The 25,362-nt window shown below is 36.8% G+C and overlaps 1 protein-coding gene across 4 annotated transcripts; it reads right to left on the bottom strand.

Moving 5' to 3' along the window:
• Positions 1-519: 519 nt before the first annotated feature.
• Positions 520-25,086, bottom strand: msrb3 (methionine sulfoxide reductase B3). 4 transcript variants are annotated; one of them, XM_055190205.2, is made up of 7 exons: positions 24,931-25,086; positions 18,564-18,687; positions 12,593-12,701; positions 10,348-10,425; positions 9,550-9,578; positions 3,587-3,684; positions 520-3,511 (listed from the first exon to the last, which is right to left on the bottom strand). In XM_055190205.2, the coding sequence occupies exons 2-7, from the start codon at positions 18,679-18,681 to the stop codon at positions 3,338-3,340; spliced, it is 606 nt and encodes a 201-aa protein (XP_055046180.1). In that variant the 5' UTR covers positions 18,682-18,687; positions 24,931-25,086; the 3' UTR covers positions 520-3,337. The 4 variants fall into 4 exon arrangements, with proteins under 4 accessions (XP_055046180.1, XP_055046181.1, XP_055046182.1 ...); XM_055190206.2 differs by lacking the exon at positions 18,564-18,687 and adding an exon at positions 17,791-17,945 and having other exon boundaries at positions 24,931-25,070; XM_055190207.2 differs by lacking the exon at positions 24,931-25,086 and adding an exon at positions 17,791-17,945.
• Between the last annotated feature and the right edge of the window lie 276 nt (positions 25,087-25,362).

Below are 25,362 nucleotides of genomic sequence, written 5' to 3'. Positions count from 1 at the left end.
TTGACTTAACTTGTCTTTCATTGACTAAACATCTGAATTTTAAATTTCCAGAAATGTATGGAAAAACATCTTAAAGAGAACATATCATGAAAATCAGACTTTTTCCATGTTTAAGTGCTATAATTGGGTCCTCGGTGCGTCTATCAACCTAGAAAATGTGAAATATCAACCCAGTAACTTAGTTTTGGTAAACCATTCTATGCAAGGATGTGAAAAAAATAGGTAATTGCAATTTGGTTCCCCCTGTGATGTCAGAAGGGGATAATCCCACCCCTTAATCTGCACTATTCAACCACGGCACTGCCATTTAGTGCATAGATCAGCTCATTTGCATTTTAAAGGACACACCAATAAATGTCACATTTTTGCTCACACCTACAAAATTTTAACATGTTATAATAAATTAAAGAATATTTATATATATAATAATATAATAAAATAAATTTTGCCTGCATTATTGGTAAAAAAGTAAATAAATATGTGTGTTCCTAACATGTGTGGACAAAACTCACATCAACACATTGTTAATAACTCTTTATTCACACTGTTCAATATGAATCAAAATATCATATTCAATATCAATCAAAGTGAACTCACATCCAAGAAAAAAAATAGGCACTGCAAGCAAGGAGACCAAAAAAGCACCTTTAAAAGTCAGGCTACATTTGTGTTCAGACTAAACATTTATCATCTGTTCCATTTTATTTCAAAGAATGCTTTGTTCTCCACTTTTGCTTACAGGAGCACTTGCATAGCATTTTCCTCAAACTTCATGACCTCCCTGTATCGCATGTCACTTCAGAAACAGCTCGGCTCTCCGAGTACACGTATAGGATTTGTTTCTAATCATTGGGCTTTCAATATACAGTGGAGTCCAAATGTCTTTGACCACGAATATGATTTTCCAAAATTCTTTTAGATCAAAAATTTAAGTGATAAGTCATTATTATTTTTTAAATATTTTGCACTGGTGTGAAATATTAAAGTGTCCAAATCTTAATAATCCATGTTTTCCAAGGAAGTTTTGTGAATGCTACCAAAAATTTAAAAGGATGGAAATGTGATTTTGTGTAACTTCACAGTATTACAAATTTGCTTGCAATTTGCAAAGCTCAGCAATTTTGGAAAAATTCCAAGTTGGAATTAAAGGAAATTATTAGTCAATTTATACAAACTGTATCACATACAAACATTAGCTTCCTAAACATCTGACTCATCTTTATCTGTGTGCCAAAATTTCCATATATTCCTGTATAATTTCCATGGAAAGTTTCCAAAATTTGACTTTATTTAATTCATCTAAGACTAAATGTCTTGATTGTTTCTCCTCACTGTTATCTGTCGCTTTGGATATAACGCGATCTCATGGCAATTCTTACGTATTTTACGAGGTGGCAAATTTGAACGACCACATTCGTACATTTTTGTATATATGCCTTGACCCCTGTGACCTTGGGGTTAGGGGTGTGGTTTTGTTATAGTTTATTTTTTCAAGATAATAATACGTTTTTGCACATACAATTGACTTTGTATACGAATTAGCCAACTCGTAAAATTAATATATATGAATTATCATGCGATCAGGCTGGATATAAACATCTGCTAAATGCCTAAATGTAAATGTAGTAGTTAATTAGTGACATCAGATGAGCAATCCTAAATATTGTTCATTTCATGCCATAACTTCATATTAACTCATTCCCCGCCAGCATTTTTTTTAAGTTGCCCGCCAGCATTTTGTGTGATTTTCACAAAAATGCCTTCCAGGACTTCTTCTAAAAATATATAAACATACAAATATATCAAATTAAAGAACAGACCTTCTGCTTTCAAACGAACAAACAAACGTTTCATCCTATCTATATTTTTTCTCTGCTTATAAACTCTTAAATATGTATTTTTCTCTAAAAATATTTTTTTTCAAAAAGCTGAAATAAATACATTTTTGTGAAAGTTTTTGTTAGAGATCAGATTCCGAACGATAATCAAAACATACACTGAGTGTAAAATTAATAAATAATTTTTTGCTTCAGATTTTTATAAACTGGGTAAGTTCACCATCTAGTGGATAATCACAGTATTACAGATAACCATAAAAACTCATCAGGAGCTCACTTTTTTATGCAAATGTTTTCTCTTAATTGAAGAAATAACTTGTCAATGGCGGGGAAAGAGTTAAGGCCTACATAAAATAACAGATTTTCAATGTTGTCTCAGGGTGCTTGGACCCAATGCATTTCTGTATTTAAATTTACATTTCACATGCTATGCGTGCAATGTTTGGTACGGAGCCCCTAAAGGGACATGGAGAAACATTAACTAAAGTTAAGTTTCGCATGCGCACGCGAAACTATCGCGTGCGCACGTGAAACTAAACTTCAAAAAAAATTCTGCCCATGAAGGTTTCACGTGAGCACACGAAAGTTTCACGTGAGCACATGAAACTAAACTTTAGATTTTTTTACTCCAGTGTCCCCTCAGGGGCTCGGTAGTTTGGTGCAAAATGAAAATTAAACTTTTTTATATACATTTGGTGTTTTTTACATCCATTGCGCGCTATGTGAATGAAAATGCAATTCCATGTGTTTTACCCCTAAATGTATTTAGGAAAATTACATTTAAATAATAATTTTGCTACAGTTTTTCCTTGACCAGGTTAAAACACATCTAATCTGTTCAGGAAATACATTTCCAATTCAATTTTGCAAATTAAAAAGCATTAAAAAACGCATTTGAAACAAGACTGTTAAATGTTAAATTAAATGATTGAATTTTCATTTTACACCAAACATTGCGCATATAGCATGGAAAATGTAAACTTAAAGGCGGGGTGCATGATCTCTGAAAGCCGATGTTGACATTTGAAATCACCCAAACAAACACACCCCTTACTGCTGATTGGCTACAACTGTGTCTTGGTACTCTGTCCGACTAACTTTTCCAAAGTGTTTTTCAAAAATCATGCACCCCGCCTTTAAATACAAAAAATGCATATTGCATATTCCATTCTAAACTGAAATTTGCCAAAGGACCCCACTGTATCTTTGATCTCAAAAATATTACACTGTATAGTCTGAAGATTATGAAAGCCACCAAACTTTTTTTCAGATCAAAGTCAGCTTTTCAGAACGCTATTACTTATGTCATGAAGTTGAGAAGCAAACATAAGGCCATTATAACCAGATCCTGAATCTGGCATTGCATACTGCATTTCTAAAGGACCAGTCATTCAGACAAATGTTGCAAAATATATTCACCCGAAAATGAAATATATGGAATTGATATTTCTGGAGTAGTCTATGCGTGACATATGCAACTTGGTCTATTTCAAGTCCTGTTAAAGTTCATCGTTCTTACTAGAAGACGGTGATTGGCCTGCTTCTCCGATTGGTCGCGCCTCTCCAGAAGCACTGTTTTTTGATTGGAAACTGAGGGAGGCGGAGTTTATGCAGTAACGCTTCCTTGTAGGCCGGGGTCCATCATCAAAGAGGTGGCCAAGGTGAGCTCCACACTGCACGAAAAAAATACACTGTAAAAAAACGCTTGCATGAAACCAGATAATCATCACCCAGTCTTTGTTTTGTACCTGACTGCAGGTTGTCTCCACTCTATGCATGCCATATGAAAAATCATCAGTTTGCGTTACAGACTCCTTATTGATCAAATCGAAAAAGGAAGGCCATCCTGGAAAACCAGCAAAGAATTCATTAAGTGACTCTTCAAAGGCAAAGGAAAAATGTTTTAGGATTTTGTATTTATAGGATACAAATGAAAACGCCTTGAGTATTGTATGGATCGCATTAATATTTAACAGGACTTTGTTTCATGCTGATCCAGACACAAAGTGATCTTCCATATGCCCTACAGTATGGCTAGCCAGCGTCTCATGAGATCAGGAAATGAAATAAACCTTACCAAAAACGGACAGTGTTATCGACTGTCCCGAAACCGTGTTTCTTTCATCTGGAAACTTTCTACCCAGTAACAGGGGTGGGAATGGAAAGAATGGCTATGTTGGCTCATGGGTGGTCCCTGCTTATGGCTCTCTGGGATGGTGGAACGTCTGGAGAAGAGGAACCTTGGGAACTTATTGCTACACAGCGTTGCCCACATATATGTTTAGATCTTTCACCAAAAAAAATCACAGCGAATTGAAAAAATACTAAGGACCTTCAAGTGCAGCCTCCTTTTGCAGGTCAAATACCACTGGGACTGTAGGATACATGCCACATCCCACTATTATTCAAAACATTAACGTTGACGTGTGCCATTTCTGAACCACCAAAAAATTAGGAGTTTCCAATATTGACAGCCTCGAACAGTAAATATGACAGTTTAACTACTTTAAAACTCTTTGGCCGTCTTTCATTGCTCACAAATTCACATGTTTGTCCAGGTGATTATGCCAATGTTGAAGATGAGTTTAGTCAGGCTGCCCAATAAACAAATCGAAATTCTGTTTGGTTGGCACAGAGGTAACATGCTTTCAAAAATTCCTTTTTTTTTGATTAAAGATGCACCGATATTAAATTTTCGGGTATTAAGAGTGATATCTGCCAATACTGTTGCCGATAGCTTGGTGGTTATATTAACTTGCATAAACTAAATTATGAAGATTACATATTCTAATTATTATACTGAACATTAAACTAGTGATGTTTCTTACATTTTTTACAGACCGTTTCATCGGATTCACACGTCACAGTTACGCATCTAAACCGAGTTATCTTGTCAACTAAAAGAAAACATTTGCATAAAAAACGTGTTCCTGATTGATTTTATGTTAATCTGCAATACCACGATTATCCACTAGATGGATAATTAAAACAAAACTGAAGCCAAAATGTTATTTACTAATTTTAAACTTTGTGTATGTTTTGATAATTGTTCTGAATCTGATCTCTAACAAAATTCCTCACAAAAATGCAATTATTTCAGCTTTTTGCTAAAAAAATATTTTTAAAGAAAAATACCCATATTTAAGAGTTTATAAGCAGAGAAAAAAACTTTTTTCCCCATTTTGATTGTTTGTTTGAAAGTAGAGAGTCTGTTCTTTCATTTGATATATTTGTATGTTTCTATACCTTTAGAAGAAAATTTCCTGGAAGAAATTTTGTGAAACTTTTGTGAAAATCACAAAAAATGCTGGCGGGGAATGAGTTAAGGACCTGTAGCTAACATTGTATACATTAATTTTACGAAGTACTATTAGTTCAGTGTAACAGATGATACACGTTAGATATAACATATAAACGAAGGTAATGTACTTACCTTGATACAAAAATAAACTACTAAGGCTGATAGCCGACAGTGTGAAATAAAGCAATAAGCCCCAAGAAGCAGTGGTGTTACAGTGCATTCTACAACAGCCAAGGGCGTTGTCGCGGAGTGCCTAAAACCCCCCTAGGTGTTATAAAACGCACTGCAACACCACCGCTTCGCAAGGCCTACCGCCTTTATAAAACGGTTTGTTCATATGCATAGCAGGATTTAATAAAATAAAACACAAATAAGTTGTAATTATATATTAGTACAAATATTACTCTTCGGCAAACAAAGTAGTTCCTCAGAATCAAGTGTGGCTGCAAAAGAGGGCAGTTCCCAAGCAACACAGACGCAACAAAGACACAATGAAAATATAATTAAAGACTGTAGTGTGTATTTTCATAAATCAACATTCATCTAATTTATACATTAGCATTTATATCGTGCAACTGTTGAAGTGATGATCAAATATGCTTGGAAGCATGCTGAACTCTTTCCCCTTCAGCGTTTTTTGTAAGTTGCCACCCAGTTTTAGTTTAATGCCTTACAGAAAAATGATCTTCCTCAAATAAACATAAAATATCAAATGAAAGAACAGACGCTCCGCTTTAAAAAAAACCTGTTTCATCCTACCTTCATTTGTTCTCTTATCACCTCTCAAATTTTCATCTAAAAGTGGAGATAATTCCATTTTTGTGAAAAACTTTTGTAAGCGATCAGATTCAGAGCCATGAACAGTACTAAACAGTGTTTTAATGTTGAGTGAATGCGTCAGTGTTTAAGTTGGGTAAGATCGCCACCTAGTGGATAATAGCGGAAATATGAATTTGAGGTAGAAACTCCTCAGGGAACGTTTTCTCTTTATTAACGAGATGACTCAACAATATTTATTGACATTTTTCATGATATCACCATTAATTGTGCAATTGTAGAAAAATTAAAAATATGATTAAAGACTGTGGTGTTTATTTTCATTAATCAGTACGTTGCAACAGTGGCGCAGTGATACTTATGTAATGCGGTCTGAACTGTGGGTTTACCGGGGTATTTTATCACGGCTTAGAACGCGTTTCAACCAATCAGAATGAAGAACCAGAACGAGCCATTTTATAAAATTGCTTTTATTGACCAATACTAATTTTTGGGCATATATATCGATGCATCTCTAATTTTTAAAACCCTATACTGAGGTGCATGTTTCAGCTTTTCAAGTCCTCAACCACTATCACCAGCACCATGTGAGGCAGTAAATTTGCCACACATGAATGATTCAGTCAAGATCGAGGCATACTTTTCCTACAGAAACATGGTCAAAAATGTTCCCAAGTGGTCACTGGGGCAGTACCCTTTAAAAAGGTCCAGTTAGGTACATATATGTATGCATTTGGTACCAATATTGATCTATAAGGTTCCAATATGCAATGTTTAGGTGTGAAACAGTGACGGCATTTTTTGACAGCGTCTTGCGGGGAGAATTGTTCAAGGACCCCTGTGGGAGATTCTGCAACCGGTAGCATAATCCATTATGATAACCAAACATCATCAGGTCAGACTTGAAAAAGTTGTACTGTAAAACAGAAGTCATTTGAACACTGCCTGTCCACCTTCCAGTTTCACCCCCACCAACTCTTCCTGTTAGAAAGGAGATGCTTGGCTACAACTACAAAGCCACAAAATTCCAATCAGATGCAGGAAGCTCTAGGAGGAATATAGGAATCCTGTGACTCAGACCGGGAGGATCCCAGCGAATCACAGCAGATCTGCTTTTAAGGAGCTTTATCAACCGGCCAAAGCGCTCAGTGAATGAAGCGGTGTTGCGGCACTTTAACAGAACAGGAAATTGAGTCTATACGACGCGGGACGTTCGACTTCCATCTCGCCAGCGAAGAGAGAAATGTGATTTTCAACACCGACCCCATATGGTTCTCATTTCTGCCTGTTTTCTGTGGAGAATTCATCCATACACATAAACCTTGTTTAAAAATAGCACGTATAAGGCTGCTGAAATATGGGATTCGAGTCTGTAACGAATCAGCATACCATAGCTGCAATATATTATACTGGGATTGTATACATTTAGCACCGACTCAACATTCGTTTAGTTTGAGCTGATGAGTCTTTTTAAGCTTTTAAAAAAGGTTTCATGCACATCTTAATCTCATAAGAGTAAAGAGTATGTCACTGCAACAACAAAAGCCATTTGGGCTTCATTTTGAACAAGATGGTCAGCACTTCCAAACATTAATTCATGAGCAGATTCGTGGGATTTGTCACACGGCTGTTTGTTACAACGAGCCGTAAAGCTCGCATTTGAATCATGTTAACCAGTAATGTACCTTGAAATAACAGCCACATTAAGACACCTAACATAGCTATTAAAGTCTGTGTGAAGTTCGATATTAAATGTGTTTCAGTTTGTGACACAACAGACAAATGTGATATTAACCACCCAGCCAAATTTGAATGAATAAAAAAGCTTAATAAATAAAATAAGCTATCAAATTCTTGGAAAATGCTGGGGGCGTGTCCGCTGTCTGTAAGGTAACCACGCCCACCCGTGGGAAAGCTGCCGTCTCTTTTAACTTTCAAATACCATTACAATCTGGGGTGCGTTTCCCAAAAGCATCGTTAGCCAACTATGGTCGTAAGTTTTGTCGTTACTGACAAAGTTCAACAATTTGGTGTTTCCCGAAACCTCGCAAGCTGCATCGCAAACTTGTGTGGTTTGAACTACAGCTCTTCACCTGCGATTAGAAACATTGTTTCTTGTTATTATAATATGTAGACTTACGTTGATCATGCTTTTGAACAAAATATGTAGTGCATTCTATTTCCATAATTTTAAATATATAAAAATGTTATTTTATGTCTTTAAGTTTGTAAACTACGGAGCCCCTACGGGGATATGGAGCAAAAATGAAATTGAAAAAATGAATCTATCGCGTGCGCACGTGAATCTTTCGCGTGCGCACGTGAATCTATTGTTTGCGTGAGCACGCAAAACTAAACTTTAGATTTTTTTTACTCTAATGTCACCTTAGGGGCTCGGTAGTAAACAGAATTAAAGCGCTGTATTTGAAAACTGGGCATGTGCACAGTCTTATGAGCTTTAAGACCCTGGGGAATCCCTGGGAGAAGTGACTTAAGAGGGAACTTGTGCATGAATTAAATATCTTGAACTAAAACTCCAAAAAACAAAAATCACTGTAATAAAATCGATTCAGTGTACGTTATTTTACAGCAATAATCTGACATTAGATCGATTTAAACAGATTAATTAGTACTCCACCTCCCATGTGACATCATCAACTACGTTGTTGTTGAACCAATATGATCCAAACGATTAATGTGCGACAAAGTTACTATGTTTTAGGGAAACAGTCGTGACAAGATAGTTTGCATCATACTATGGAGGTATGGTTAGCGAGTTACGTCGTTGTTCGGGAAGCGCACCCCTGAATGGATGCTTGTGATTGTGTTAATAATCCTGAACACAAAAGTGTCGAAAAACTGTTTAACGGTGTAACTTCACAATTCAGTACTACGTAGTTCACAGTCTTTGTAACGTGTTTCAGCAATACATTTATAACATTTATACAAACAATTATTTGAAATAACTTTACACAGAGCTTTCAAAATCAACCCTTATCAATTTTTCACATCTTACTAAACAAAATAATAAATATCCACTTTCCCCAGAAACACACCAATTTATCCGTTATTCCCTAATTGCCAGGAAGTTATTTTCTAATAAGAAGACAGATTACTGCTCACCAGCCAAAGTTTGATGTGCACAAACTAAGAACCACAGAATTCCCCAAAATTCCAAATGACAGCAGTTGAATGTTTACAGCCAGTATCATTAATCTTACAGGAAAAGATAGCGATCATTAAAATTGTTAGCTTCTTAAATCAGGATGTTGTTTGATGTAGGTGCTGTAAATCAAAAATTAATGAGCAATTAGGCAATTTACTGGATTCACATTCGTCCTTGCAATCAACCATAAAGCTGGTTGATGAGGTCAAACTCTCCCTTTAAGGAGAATGAGAGTGAAATTAGCTTTTCTCTTTTACTCGATTCTTACTGTAAATATTCAGCACACTACACTCTCAGAAAGAAAGGTACAAAAGCTGGGACGGTAGCCTTAAAAGGGTCCTTATATATACACCATTTAGGTACAGATTTGTATCTGTGAGGTACCAATTTGCACTCTTTAGGTACGAATGTGTCCTTTTGTTAACAAAACGAAAAATGTTGTGTTACAGGATAGTGTGGAAACATACCTGATCCTGAGTCAAACTTCTTATCAGACCTGCAATGATATGCAAAGTGATAAAGTATTAGCATATACTAAAAGCCCTATTTGCACAGGAATAGTATTACCGGGTGACCTCTAGTGATATGTAATAATTGCAAAGGTTGCACTTAATCTTTCGTGAATGTGTTAGCATTTAGCTTAGCCCCATTCATTCATTAGGATCCAAACAGGGATGAATTTAGAAGCCACCAAACACTTCCATGTTTTCCTTAAATAAAGTCTGTAACATGAATAGTAACACGAGTAAATATGGTGTAACAAATAAAACGTGGTGATTTTTTAAGCGAATAAAAAATGAAAACTATATTGTATGGCGGAAGTGCACTTAGTTTGTAGCACTTCGACCTCGCGCAGTAACATCATCACTACTGGGGCTAGGCTAAATGCTAACACATTCACGACGCGCTGTACAAAGATTAAGTACATGCTTTAATAAAAGATAGGTATGTATTAATTTGTCTAATTTGAGGTAAGAACACAGTAAAATTTTGAAAAACGGTGGTGTTTTCCTTTAAGCTGCTGTACATGCGGCTGCTCTCACAAGAATACGTATTTTATGAGTTGGCTAATTCGTGTGACTTTGTACAAAGTGAATCATACAACAACATATGATTATCATAAAAACAATAATGAAACCCCACCCCTAACCCCAACGTCACAGGGTCAAAAGCAAATCGTACAAAAATTTACAAATGTGGTCGTACGAATAAGCCACCTCGTAACATAACGGCAATGTTAAAAATGAGGTCTTCTCAACACTTACGTGAAGAGAGGGGCACCGCAGACGGCACAATGGTAGGTTCCCTCCTCTTTGTTATCTGTATATTTTCCTGTGAAAGCACTTAATAGAAAAATAAAAAATAAATATTTAATAATTCAGAATATACACTGGAGATACTACGTTAGGGTACATGCTAAAGTGGATAAGCAGTATGCTTAAAACATCCAATGGACTATATTGTGAACAGAGGATGAAATGTCCGTATGTCTCAAAACAGAGAAACTTGAACAAAATTCCCAGAATGCACCTTTCTGGGCCCTGGCTCTCCTCTCCTAGGCTAGGGGCATTTTTCACATTCCTCCTGCCAATGGACCGATAAATACTTTCCCCACGTGTTTTTTACCACCGAGCAATGGAGGGGGAGAGAGGAAGCTTCAGTGTTTTCCCTTCTACTTTACATCCTTCTGCACAACATCTATCTCAATGCCTTCGGTCATTCAGGACAACGTGATACGTTTTACTTTTTTATGTTGAAGTGCTATAATTGGGTCCCCAGTGCTTGTATCAACCTAGAAAATGTGATCAAGATCAACCCAGTAACTTAGTTTTGGCAAACCATTTTTCTGCAAGCATGTGGAAAAATTTTCATTTAAATTTGGTTCCCCTTGTGATGTCAGAAGGGGATAATACGCCCCATAATCTGCACTATCCAACCACAGCATTGCCATTTACGGTACATTCACACGGAGCGAAAGCGTTAACGCTTGACGGAAGGCTTGTCTGAAGCGTAGCAAACAGCCAAACACAGTGGCCGCTAAACATGCTCTGGTCTTTCATAAACGTAATTGGCTGATAAACATGATGTCACCCATTGAAATTGAATGGGAAGCGTTTACCCTTACACCCCGTGTGAATGTACCTTTAGTGCAGAGATTTGGCGATCTGATTGGCTGATGCACGCGTTGAAGCTTGAAAAGTTGAGAAATGTTCAACTTCTGCCGCAAGCAAACAGTAGTGACGCGACGCCGACGGATCCACAATTCAGTTCGGCAACGCATGATGTCACCTATTGAAAGTTAATTGGAAGCGTTAACGCTTACGCCCCGTGTGAATGTACCTTTAGTGCAGAGATTTGGCGATCTGATTGGCTAATGCACGTGTTGACGCTTGAAACGATGAGAAATGTTAAACTTCTGCCACGACCAAACGGCAGTGACGCCGACGGATCCACAATTCAGTTTGGCAACGCATGATGTCACCCATTGAAAGTGAATAGGAAGTGTTAACGCTTACGCCCCGTGTGAATGTACTGTTAGTGCAGAGATTTGGCGATCTGATTGGCTAATGCACGTGTTGGCGCTTGAAACGATGAGAAATGTTAAACTTCTGCCACGACCAAACGGGAGTGACGCCGACGGATCCACAATTCAGTTTGGCAACGCATGATGTCACCCATTGAAAGTGAAAGGGAAGTGTTAATGCTTACGGCCCGTGTGATTGTACCTTTAGTGCAGAGATTTGGCGATCTTATTGGCTAACGCACGTGTTGCCGCTTGAAACGATGAGAAATGTTCAACTTCTGCCGCAAGCAAATGGCAGTGACGCCGACGGATCCACAATTCAGTTCGGCACACATGATGTCACCTATTGAAAGTGAATGGGAAGCGTTACCGCTTACGCCCCATGTGAATGTACCTTTAGTGCAGAGATTTGGCAATCTGATTGGCTGATGCACGCATTGCCGCTTAAAAAGTTGAGAAATGTTCAACTTCTGCCGCATGCAAACGGTAGTGACGCGACGCCGACGGATCCACAATTCATTTGGGAAACGCATGATGTCACCCATTGAAAGTGAATGGGAAGCGTTAACGCTTACACCCCGTGTGAATGTAACGTTAGTGCAGAGATTTGCATTTAAAAGGATACCCAAAAGCGACAAAGCGTCAATTTTAACATACTATAATACATTATATATATGATTTTTTGAGCTAGAGCTTACGTAATCTGGGGACACCAAAGATTTATTACATCTTAGAAAAGTCTTGTAAAATGTCCTCTTCAATAGCTGTGGCCCTTGAAAAGGACAAATTTAGACTATTTGCAAAAAATCATTTACACGTACATCCAATTCCTGCAAGGGTGAAATAAATCATATAGCCACAATTTTAATACTATAACTTTTTTATAAAATCTTGCTTTGGAGCATATGCAAAAATAAGATAAGAAACATACATTTTTCAGGAGTGACCAGTTTTGTCAGGTTGTTTAGTTAGGGTGGGGAAGTCACCTTTCTGTGCCTTTTTCCTGAGTAACATGGTACTGCATTGGAGTCAAGCGTTTCCTCAACTCTTCCTCGGAGAAGGTTTTGGGCCATGTCTTCTTGCTACGACACGTTCCTACGGGTAGAACGTAAGGTAAGGCAAACATAAGAGGCCCTAATTACCAACAAGTCTTAAAGGTACTTTAAACCCTCTAGTATTTATAAAAATCAATGCTTCTGTGTGTCTCTTTCCAAGCAGGAGGTAGCGCTTTTGGTTATTTTTGTTGCAATTTGGCTAATGACAAGGATCTGTCCATTTTAAATGCTCTGACTCTTGCCTGGAAAAAGTCACAATTTCAGTGACACACACACACACACACACACACATCGAACATTTCCTTGTCACTGATGTGCTACAGCCAAAGTATTGCACTGTGGTAAATTAGTTTATCCCTGCAAAATATACACGGAGTTGTTAGGAGTGCTCACGTTGGATGTCTGTACGGTAAGAGTTAGTATGCAAGGTCCTAGTTTTACAACAATGCTGACCTCTAGAGGTCAATCCTAAAACGTAATATTGCTGAAACCGACAGCTTTTAAGTATTTGTACCAAGCGGTTCCAAACTATTAATCCCACTGTGATATATCCATCCCAATAAACGTCATTACATTCGAGACACATTCCTGGGAAAAATAAGGCGCCTAAATGTTTAGTGAAAGCAGATTACAGTCAGAAATCTCCACTTTAGCAATGCTACGGCCTTGAGAAGACAAGCATGGTTTTAAAAGGGGCCATATGTCCATTTGTACCCTATTCATTCACTGGGACGCACAGCGGTTTTGAATTACATGCAATTCTTCCGCAATTTCCAATTACCGAATACTTTCTCCGCGTATTTCGGCTAATAACTATTTTTTCGCCCGTTGCCGTGTTTACGGGGGGTCTGTAGTACTACCTCCTTATTGTTCTGCTGGTTTTACAGCTAGTGTTCTGGTGAGAGCGGGTCTCCCTTCATTTAGGACTATGTGGAGAATTCCTCTCGACAAGATTGAAACCATGTGAATAAAGGAAATAATGGGGTCTTTAAAGGTCCCGCTGGTGAATGGGTTCCATTGATGGTCTCTGCTCTTTCTAGTGAGTACAAAGTTACTTCTGACAAACACGGGAAGAGGGGAGGGAAAAAAACGAGGACGGGCCCCTCCACTCCCTGCAGGATTTCCCATATCCCTTCTCATCTCTGGGAGAGGGGTCTTCTGGATCCTATTAGTGAGACAGGGAGAGAATTCCTATTTTTTTGTATGGAGGGCTCTGAACCCTATTTATACTGTGAGAGAATGAAAAGGGGGGTAGAAAAATGTTTTATTTCTCGGTTTGTCTAAAAAAGCCTCTAAGGAGGCATTTAAAGAAATTCAGGAATTTGGTCCGTGTCACCCCCTGCAAATGATTTAGATTTGGTGCACCGAGAGGTCACTCTACAAATCAGCACGTTTCTCCCACATCCATCCGCTATAACCTCAAGTGAAAGTTATTTCCTAATTAGAAACAAGATTTGCACATATGAAACATCTATTTTTCCTCTGGATATTTTTCTCTCACTTGTGTGCAACTCATAGCAAAAAATGTTTTAAAAGTGATCGCAAGTCAACACTGTATTTATATAATTACGGGGCAGTTTCCCATAAAATGCTTGATTGAGCTGTCTTACTTGAATATATACTTGATATATCTTAAAATATATCTGTGCCATTGTTTTGTCTCCTCAAGATGCACACCAATAATGTTTTTTGTAAGGTATGCTTGTAAAAACTACTTAAATGTCCTAATATAACTAACAGCGCCTTACCACTGTACATAACATTCAGACACGACAGTCGCAGTTCGCCCCCTAGTGGAAGTAATTTTAGTTTAATTGTAAATTCGTGCCAACATGAGACAAAAGCATATTCCAGCACAAGAGCCTTCAATCTACAAATATTCCCTATAGTGGAATAAATAAATGAATGAAACAATAAACTATGCATATATGAGAGACTGCCAATATTTTTGGAGAGAACATATTGAGAAGATAATTTTTTTAAAATATTAAATTAATAATTTATTATTACTTATCAGTAAAAAATTTTTTAAGAGGCTTCAAGTGTTACTGATAAAGTTAAACAAAAAAGAATAAAAAAAATGTTCACCTCACACAGTTTTTGATTGGAATACATCACTTCCGGTCGGTGTATCGCATGCGGTGTAGTCGCACAAGTTACATTTTTTTTAAAGGATCCAACACTAAAAAAACGAATCCAAAATTATGCATCTGCAGATGGTCGTCACACAGCCCCTTTGGTACTCTCTACAGGGAATAAACAACGTTTGTCGTGTACAGTGGTAAGGTGTCTTAAAGGAATATTTCATCCAAAATGTTGATGTCTTTCTTTGTTCAGTCCAGAGGAAATTGTGTTTTTTGAGGAAAACATTGCAGAGTTTTTCTAGTTTTAATGGACTTTAATGGAGCCCAACATTTAATACTTAACTCAACACTTAACAGTTTCAAAGGACTATAAACGATCCCAAACGAGGCAAAAGGGTCCCATCCAGAAAAACGACCGTCATACTTGAAAAGAAAAATAAAAAATATCCACTTTTAAACCACAACTTCTCATCTAGATTCGGTCGTGATGCGTGATGTGACCCCACGCAATACGTCATGACGTCAAGAGGTCACAGAAGACGAACGTGAAACTCAGCCCCAGTGTTTACAAATGTGTTGAAAGAGGACCGTTCCGACGTTGTTGTATGTCAACGGATACTAATTAATGTCTTTGTGGCAGTTTATTGTTTAAAATGGTCCGCAAATGTGCGTTTTATATATGTAACACGTGACCTCCCTTCTTCACTACGCATTTACGTTAGGTTGCGCTGGACCGGACCTAGACGAAAAGTTGTGGTTTAAAAGAGCATATTTTTTATTTTTCTTTTCAAAAATGACAATCGTTTCGCTAGATAAGACCCTTGTGCCTCGTTTGGAATCGTTTATAGTCCTTTGAAACTCCGTTGAAAAAAACTGTCAAGTGTTGAGTTAAGTGTTAATTGTTGGTGTCTATTAAAGTCCATTAAAATGAGAAAAATCCTGCAATGTTTTCCTCAAAAAACACAACCTCCTCTCGACCGAACGAAGAAAGACACCAACATCCTGGATGACATGGTGGTGAGTAAATTATCTGGATTTTTCTTTTAAGAAAATGGAACATTCCTTTAAGGCCTCCTGGATTAATCTAAACCCTTCCCGGGAAACTGCCCCAAAAACAATTAGGAGTGGTCTAAACCCTTAACATCAAGTGTTACACTTTATATAATATTACACTGAAAATATAGATTAAATATGTGCTTAGCATACAGTGGGTAGGACATAGCATTTAAACATAAACCATATTTCATCCGCTGCCTTTCAAGGACTATTATCCTTAAAAACATGCAGAGTTATTTTATTGGACCAAAAAGGAATGAACCTAATCTGTGTCTTGTAATTTAATCCATGCTGGGTCGTTTTAACCCAAAATACTGGCCTGTTTTAATCCACAGTTGGGTCAAATAAAAATTTTTTGGGTAAATTTAACCCAACGGCTGGGTTTGTCCCTTTTTGACCCAACGCTGAGTTGAAATTAGCCCAGGATTTTTCAAAAAGTTTTTTTTTTTCCTTTAGGATATGGCAATCTTGTTACGGTTTAAACACAAATTTGTGAATTTCAAAATATCAATCTTTTAAAATCATTTTTTGTGCACCAATATACAAAATATAACAAAGCGTGCTGTTAGGTCAAAAAGTGATGAACCCAGCCCCTTGTGTTGTAAATCTTTTGTTTCAAACCGCAATGTTGTGTTTTCACCAATTTTTGGTTCAAATATAAACATTTTCTGGGTTAACTTCCCCTTTTTACCCAATGCTGGGATAAAAAAGGAATTATTCAGAGTGTGTTTCTGTTTTGGTAATTTTTGCGCCATCTTGATTCCTACAATGAAAAATGTTTTTGAATACCAATCATTAGTAGCAAAAGTTAACATTTAATGTTGAAGCTTGACTGGGCATGCAGGCTTAAAAGAAGGCAAACAGTGAGTTAGGTGTTAATCCATGAGCAACTAAAGATCTATAAGGAGAAGAAGCATAAAGCACAGGTGTAGTTTTAAGGGGTTGTCAAATGCAGAAAAACCAACCAGAGCATCAATTATATCAGGCAGCCTGCTGGAGTCTACACTTTAATAATTCTGGGTTATTTTCAACCCAGCACTGGGTCAGATAGGGACGAACCTTTGCGTTGTAAATAAACCTACGCTGGGTTGTTTCAACCCAAATTGCTGGGTTGTGTTAAAAAGACCCATATTATGCAAAATCCACTTTGGATTTTAAATGCGTGCTGGCAGTGTGTAAACTCAACAACCCTACAATAAAAAAAGGCCACCCATTCCTCCTATTTTTAATCTCCATTAAGCCAGAGCAGGCTCATTAGACATGCTTTTTGATTCTCGTGTTAATATGATGTCACACTGACAAAGCCACACTCACAGCCACTGACTGACTAGTTTACCCAAAAGCTTTTTTTTAAATGTGTTTGTTAGCATGTTTTAGCACAAATGTTACTAAGAATACAATTTTCCCAGACTGTAATCACAGCAACCAGATCTATTTTAACCAAAAGCAGTAGCTTTGCTTCTGCCCAAATAGGGGCATTTTGGGCATACTATAATAACAAATGACCTTTGTGATATTTTGAGCTAAAACTTCACAGAAACATTCTAGGCACACCTGAGACTTATAACACATCTTGTAAAAATTGGCATAATATTGGCCCTTTAACCCATTGTTGGTTCATATACAAACATTTTCTGGGCTCGTCCTGTTATGAGCCAGCGCTGAGTTAAAAATAACCCAGGATGTATTGTCTGTTCACCTGTTGAAGATCAGCCAGATACCAAATGAGCAAATGAACAAACATGCACATCGGCTGCAAATATATGCAAAAATATATATATTAGGCCATTCAATGCAAATAAAGGACATTCAGCCCTGATACAACTGAGAGTCAGGCTGCCTTTAGTTCAATTGCGAAGTTGGTTTCTCTACAATTGGAATGATCGTCAAATCAAACGCACGCCTCTTGCCGAAGGCTCACACAGAGGAAAGCATATAGACACTTGAGAAAGCAATGCACACTGCACACACACACAGCATCCAGGTGACCTGAGGGAAGCCCGCAAGCCTTCAGTTTTACAGGTTGGCCCTGGCTGACCAGATGCAGAAGATTGAACCCGGACATGGCTGGAGCTGATGCTGCTGGGACAAGAGATAGGGACGAGACAAGGATCGCCCGCTAAAACACCCTCCTACTTCTCAAGCTAAAAAATAGGACAAACATAGGCGAGAAGGGGGAGGAAAGAGAGAAAACACAACATTGGTCAACACAGATGTCAGTCACAAAGATAGACACTTAGAGCGGCCAATCACAGGACGGCTGACGCTTTTCATGCAAGGAAAGACTGATTACCATTGCTATGTAAAGAGAAAGAAAGGTTAACAACAACTGTAACGATACATATGACAGTCAAGTGTACATCTAATGCAGAGACAGATAACATTGCATTCTGTACAATTAGACAACAAAACACATTTATTAAAATTTATATAAAAGAGTAAATCCCATGAAACCTGCAAAAATCACATGATACTTTATGTTTTGCGATATATGGGTTGTTGTGCGATGCATTGCGATATTGTAGCACGGACCTGTATTTTTCCTATTTTAGGAATATAATAAGAAATGATTTTAAACTCTAAGCTCATCAGCTGTTTAAACGGCTGTAGCACATCAGAAAACTAAACTCTTTCACACTCGTATAATATATTTCACACTTGTTTAATCCCACTGAGTGAGGCACAGAACAATAATTTATAAACTTAAACTGCATATAACCCATTTTAGCATTACAGCCCAAAAAGCTGATTATTTACAGTACCTATCGCAGTGGGCGGAGTCAAAGTTAGGAGACGCTCTGCTGATCTAGGGGAACGCCTGCAATGGAGCAGGGCGATGGATGCGAGCGGGGCCATGGATCGGAGAAGACGGACAGCCATCCTGGCCTATGTAAATGTGAGTACACAGTGGGTTCAAGAGCAGGAAACTTACCAAGCAGTCATGCATTTAAGAGTCATAATGATCTACCTTCTCCAAGCCTTCAAATAAACTTTCATTTTAAAATAATAGACGATTAAGAATAAGATGCATTTATTACTGTTAAGGTGTGAAATATTGTGCAAGACAAGTTTACACCTGAACTACATGAGATGCAGGCAAAGCCTCAGAGTGCAATTGAGTAAGAGGTTAAAGCTTTGGTTTATAAGGAATGAGGTCCATCTAGTGGTCATGCAGGTGTGTGGTGAAGCAAGAAATTAGATTTTATCAAATAAAGAGAAGCATGAGAAGAGACTTAGATGGCTAATTATAATTTTTAATGAAGTAAAATGGGATTAAACATGTTTATTTTTATATTGGCCTAAATAAAGATTGAGATTTAAGCAACACAATGTAAAAAAACAAATAACAAAAATCTTCAATTCGTAACATCTAAACAAAATAACTACGTTTATTCAACTTTAAATCTCACTTTTGTTTTATTTTAGATTTAAACAAAACAAAGTTTTTAGGTGTTACCAATTAAGGTAATTTTTAAATTAATCCAACTTTTTACTTTTTTATCTGCATAAAATTTTGAATAATCGTCCCTTTTCAATGACTTCTTTCACACATCATAAATGGCTAAACACACAAGGATTAGGGTACATTAAAAACAATAACAACTTATACACTGAAAAAAATAAACTTTTGGGTTTAGTAAAATATATTAGAAATATATCACCTCATCTATTTATGTAGTAATATTAACATTTATTGAGAACTAGATTTTCCTGAAGTAAAATTATAAATAAATACACAATTAATTAATGTATACAAAATGAACTGTATGTGTGGGAATATTTATATAATATATTTATATAATTCTTATTATATATTTTCTGTATTATTTAACTGTTTTATAGTCACTGCACATAAGTAGATTTTAAGCAAAAACTTTAACGCGTTCAAGTCTGCTTAAAACATTTGAGTTAATTTAACTGTTAAGCATATACAATCCATTTAAGTGAAATTAACTTAAAATTATCAGTGCATGTTGTAAGGAATACCCATAATCCTTTATGCCTGAATATTTTGATAATTGAAGCTTTTTCACAGAATAAGAAAGGATATACGTTAAATACTTATAAATTTGTTAATAAAATGTCATAGAGGTTTAAGCTCTTATATTATTGATGTTGTTTCATTGTAAATTATCATTTTGTGAAGTCACCATTGAGGTAATCAGTGTTTACTTACATGAACCCTGTTCAGCACTTTTATTGTATTTCTATCCACAGTACTGACAATTCATGTCAAAAATGCACAGAGAATAAAGTTTATTCAATGACTGACTTGAATTTTGTATTTTAATACCATTTATAATACAAAGAGTAACTAAGTCCATACAAATATGTTAAAGAAAATATCAAACAGTAAATACAATCTACCATAGATTTATTTAATGTTTTTATTACAGCAAAGCTTCAAAAAGTAGACTTTACATAAACAATTAAAATAAATCTAACTTTAAAATAAAAATAATTAAGTGACATTTACTTAATTATTTAACAGCTGTTCATTATCAAGTAGATTTTATGTAGTTTTACTTGAAATTAAAGCAGTAAATTGTACTTAAAAAAGTTTGTGCAGAATTGTATGAAGTTTTTTTTTTTCAGTGTAGCTTCATAACAAATTATAGTTTATTATACTGTTTTATTGTACACCACAGATAAGTGCAAATAATCTTCTAAATAACAGCCACAATCCTGTAAATCCAATGAATGTAAGCTAAACATTTAAACTGCATTGAATCTGTAGACTGACTGACACGAGTGATTACAACACATGCACAGATATAGACATAAGCAAGGCCATATTTTAAAAATAGCCAGCACAGACTTCAACAGTAGACTACTTCATTCAATTACTAGAGTATGACACTATAAAGATTGTCCAGAGTGTGAAGTTTACATCTTTAACATTCCTGAAACATCTTTTAAAAAAAGACTTTAAACACATTGGCTTTGCAAAGACATTTATTTTAATAAATAATTTGCCTTGAGAAAGCGAATCTATTTCTATTAGAAATATATTAAATATATCTCGAGTATCAGAAAACTGTATTTTAAGGAGCACAGATGCAAAGCTGCTAAACGCCAAACTGTAAAAAATTGCTGTAGTTATGCAGCTTTTACAGCAACTTACTGTAGATTTTCATCCATGCTATTCACCGGCAACAAGCTGCTCAAAGTTAAATGAACATTAAACGTCAACAAGTCTTTATCTTTACAGAACAAAATAACATCATCATGCAAAGCTCTCTGGGAACCACATATCCTCAAACTTTTTCTATTTTTCCATCAGATTTTAGTTCCCAGAATGCCCTGCATGAGGCTGCTACTTTAGTTTTATTCTATAAAGATAAAGACCTGTCAATCTTTCATGCTAATCTTTTCTTTGAACAAACTGTTGCCAGCAAAAAACACAAATTCAAATCCACAGTAAGTTACTGGAAAACATGTCAGACGCACTCTGAGGGCTTTGCATCTGAGCTCTTCATTTAATCCGTATGGATGCATTGCAATACACTTTAAAGGGTATAATGAATGTAATTTTCTTTATTTAAAGAAAGCCATATGAGCATAGATGCATTAAATTTCTCACAATTTTCACAACTATATATGGTCATAAGAGACGAATGAGGACAAGCAGATCTGTACCCATTTTAGGGTCATTAAAAAACAATGACTAAGTGATTAAACAAACATCTCAAATATGTAAATATTTTGACAAAAGATCTGTGCAAGCTGTTTTGTTGAACCGTATTTAGCAGGGTGAATGGACATACTCTCAACCAGTGTACAAAAAGACCAGAACATTCAGTGTCAGTAGTAAATAACCTAACCGTCAGTCACACAGAGACAGCAACATCCCTGCTTAAAAAATAAATATAAATATATATATTTAAATTAACTGTTTACCATTAAAACCATTACAAAATGTATGTATATAGTGCAGGGAACTACACTAACCTTTTCCACTGGTGGCACTTGCGCTACCAACTTTTTCAGTTACTGGCGCAAAATATGATTTGGTCGCACATATTTTTTTCAAGTTATATTAAGGCGCTCTAGTTAATAATGAACAATAATGAAACTGTATTGCATACAGATATGCTTTTTATTTTACTTGCCATCTTTTAAACCACATGCCGCCTTGTTTTCTTATACGTTGCAGTCAGTGTTTCCCACAGATCTGAAATTTACTTGGTGGTGGTAACCGGTAAAAAGGGCAATCATTACCCACTGACAAATAATGGTCTACTATACATGTGACGAAGAACTAATAATGTGTGACACAACACAATACTTTGATTTATTAAAAATTAATATTAATTTCACATTATATTTCATTAATCTAAACACTCCAAACTTTCTTTGCCATTAACAAAGCTGACACTGTTTGTCAAAGCACCACGAAAACACTTACTGTTTTTGCACTGATATATGAAGCAATTAGACCCCTTTTATCAAACTCAATATAATACAATACTATGTATAGTATATTAATAGACAGTGCAGGTCTATAGATTATAAATGTGACTGATGTTATGACTGATGTTATAATGGTTATAATTTCTATTAAATAGGCACTTTTACTGCTTCTGCTCTATCTTTCTATTTCTCTCTTGCCGATTTAAAAAGCTTAATCCACTTATTATTTCAATAATATTATTCCACTTATTTTATTTTCAAATCTACTTGCTGTCCCGGTGACAAACTTTACATTGCTTTGCTCGTTTAGTGCAATGGGCTTGACATTAGCACTGCTTTTTTGCTACAATCTGTGCAAACTTAATATGGATATGGTTTTAGAAAATATATGGTTTATTAATAATAAGATTATTAAAAACATGTGAGAAAGAAAATGCAGCGCGTGGTCGTAACAAGAACCATCGCCATAGAAACCGAAGGCACGCTAAACTGCACTCGAGCTTTAGCGCGGTAGCGCTCATGGCCGTTTTCCGATCGACTCGGGTTATAAACTCAATATTAATCAGACCTGGGACCCAAAGTAATTAAACTAGGACCTAACCGGACCCGACAGACCATTTAAAATATAAACCCGGAACCATACGGGTCCCGCGTCCTCAGTGAAGAAAGACCTCTGCTCAAGTTCAGAAACATGGAAGACACTGCGCTTGCGTCGCGTCGCACCCAATTCATTGAGAAACAGCTGAGCACGCAAACGCACACTGATGGGGAGAGACACGACGTGCTTTCACGCAAAATGAAGCCAACGTGTTGATGGCTCAGAGCACGTTATAAAACGTATTCTTAAAATCCACATTTATGTTTTAATAAATGCTCATAGTAAATCATAGCATATTGTCTAAAACAGGGATTCCCAAAGTGTGGTACGCGCACCCCCAGGGGTACGCGAGCTGCCACCGGGGGGTGCGCGAGTGGAAAAATCTAATGGCGGTCTGGTTCTTTAAGTGGGATTTTTCCATACAATAAATGAATAAAAAACACGAACAGTAAACATTTCCTTTGTAATCGCTTTTATTTTAAATAAAAAAACTATACTTTTAGTTTTTGATAGAAACGTAGAAGACAGCTGCTGTCTTTTTCTACGCACTGCTCTTCTGTTATGCACTGCAGCCGCTATATGCGCGTCAACTCGTTTCATTCATTCCATATTATAAATATGCTTAACTGGCTGAAATCAGGGAAACTTTTTATAATAAAATACATAAATACTTACAAAGACACTGTAGATAACTTATTAAAAGCTTTCATTTAATTTTGTTTGAAACTTGAGCTGTTATAATGAATCTGCAAACTATTATACACCTTTTGTGCGAACTGTAAAGGCTTTTGTGAATGTGTTTGATGGGTCTGCACGTGACACACGCATCTTGAGGGAGAGCGCACTGGTAAACATTAGGAAAGCTCTCATATGTCATCTATTAGCTGGCGGCAGTAAGTGTACATTTCTTACCATAGTAAACTCGAATGGCGTCTAAATATTAAACGCATACACGGGGGCGCGCATCATCTACGCTGAGCGTAGCTGCGTCTAGTCTTAGTTTCAGATGGTGCAACAGATGTAAATATTTTTCACAATGTCAGACGTAGCTAAGCCCGACGTAGGACTTACACCCAACTTCTTTATGTCCGGCTGGTGCAACCGGCCCCTGGTTATTTGCACATGATTAAACATGTGTCTTTATGGCGAGTCTTAATTTTTTTTTGAAGTGGGGTTTGGGGGTGCGCCAACCCGGTCGGGACATAGAAGGGGGTGCGCAGGAAAAAAAGTTTGGGAACCGCTGATCTAAAACATTAGGTAGCACATTTGCGACCCATTAAAAATTAGGGTCGCAACGGCAGTTCAAAAGGTCGCATATGCGACCATTTTGGTCGCAGTGTAGCTCCCTGTAGTGTGTTTTGGGTCCTATCCAAATCGGATTTAATTGTGAGCTATTGGCTCCCATTCACAAGATAACACAAAGATGACTACAGTTTCCATTAAAACCAATACAACTCCCATAATAACCATTAAATCGATTATCTGTGATGATTCCTACTTTTTTTGTCATTTAATCTATACAATTAAACCCAAAGTGTCTGTTTACTGCGTACAGACACTGGGCCAGTTAAAATTCATTTTAGTATGTGTTCAGTAAGCCAAAGCGTCATTAAATTAACATGACATAAAATATTAATGACCTCAAATGATCAGCGGTCTCCATAAACGCAACGTTACGTAACAATAGGCGTGAACGACATCATGCAGCGGTGACATCAACATACCGCGAGAGCGATTCAAAAGCACAGATTCGAACCGCACTCGCGATACTTTGATGTCATGTAACGGTCAAACTGCGAAGGGACGCTTGCAGTCAAGCACGTCGTCACCTGTGGTAACTGATATACCTCTCACAGATGACCACTGAACACCATTTGGTGGCTATTTAATAAATAAAGATTGTATATACATAGAAGTAATAAAAAACCAAACGGAGATCGTAATATAATACAACTGCGTCAATATCGAAAAGAAAGTAAAGTATAACTGTCTTGCTTTACGTGTTGCACGCGCAGTTCTTTCCAGCTGGTCCTGTCAGCCGCAGTTTGCGTTTACTGTAAAGTCCCTCAAAAGTGCGTAATAAAGATTGTAAGCGTGTAAGTCGGAGTTTAACGTACCAGACAGAAGACACAGTGCTAAAGCCAGGCACAGCAGCAGACTGGAGAGTGGGGAGCAGCGCATTTGTCAAACAGCGACCCGTCTGTGTACTTCTTAGGTAATGACAGATGCATTGTGGGAAATTCCTCTCGCGCGCCGGTCAGCTCCAAATATGAGCAATGCGTCATTTCAGCGCATGGGTACTCAACCAGTTTTGGGAAGTTATTAAGTTAATTATCATTAAACGGTCAAAAAGAAATGCTAAAGCATAATGTATCTTATGAGACATAAATAATATGATAGGGGTGACAAAAATGATCTTTTAATAATGCGTATGTTAATACGGTATTTTTTCATAAATTATCTCAAGCTTGTAAATGTTAATTTATCAGTTTACAATATCGACTGCCCGTTGTTGCATTTACTTTTAGCACGTTTGAACTTTGCCATTA

This window comes from Misgurnus anguillicaudatus, chromosome 1 (assembly GCF_027580225.2).
Source record: "Misgurnus anguillicaudatus chromosome 1, ASM2758022v2, whole genome shotgun sequence".
Lineage (NCBI taxonomy): Eukaryota > Metazoa > Chordata > Actinopteri > Cypriniformes > Cobitidae > Misgurnus > Misgurnus anguillicaudatus.
Note: the sequence above shows the minus strand (reverse complement) of the source record. Positions and strands in the feature narration are given on the sequence as shown.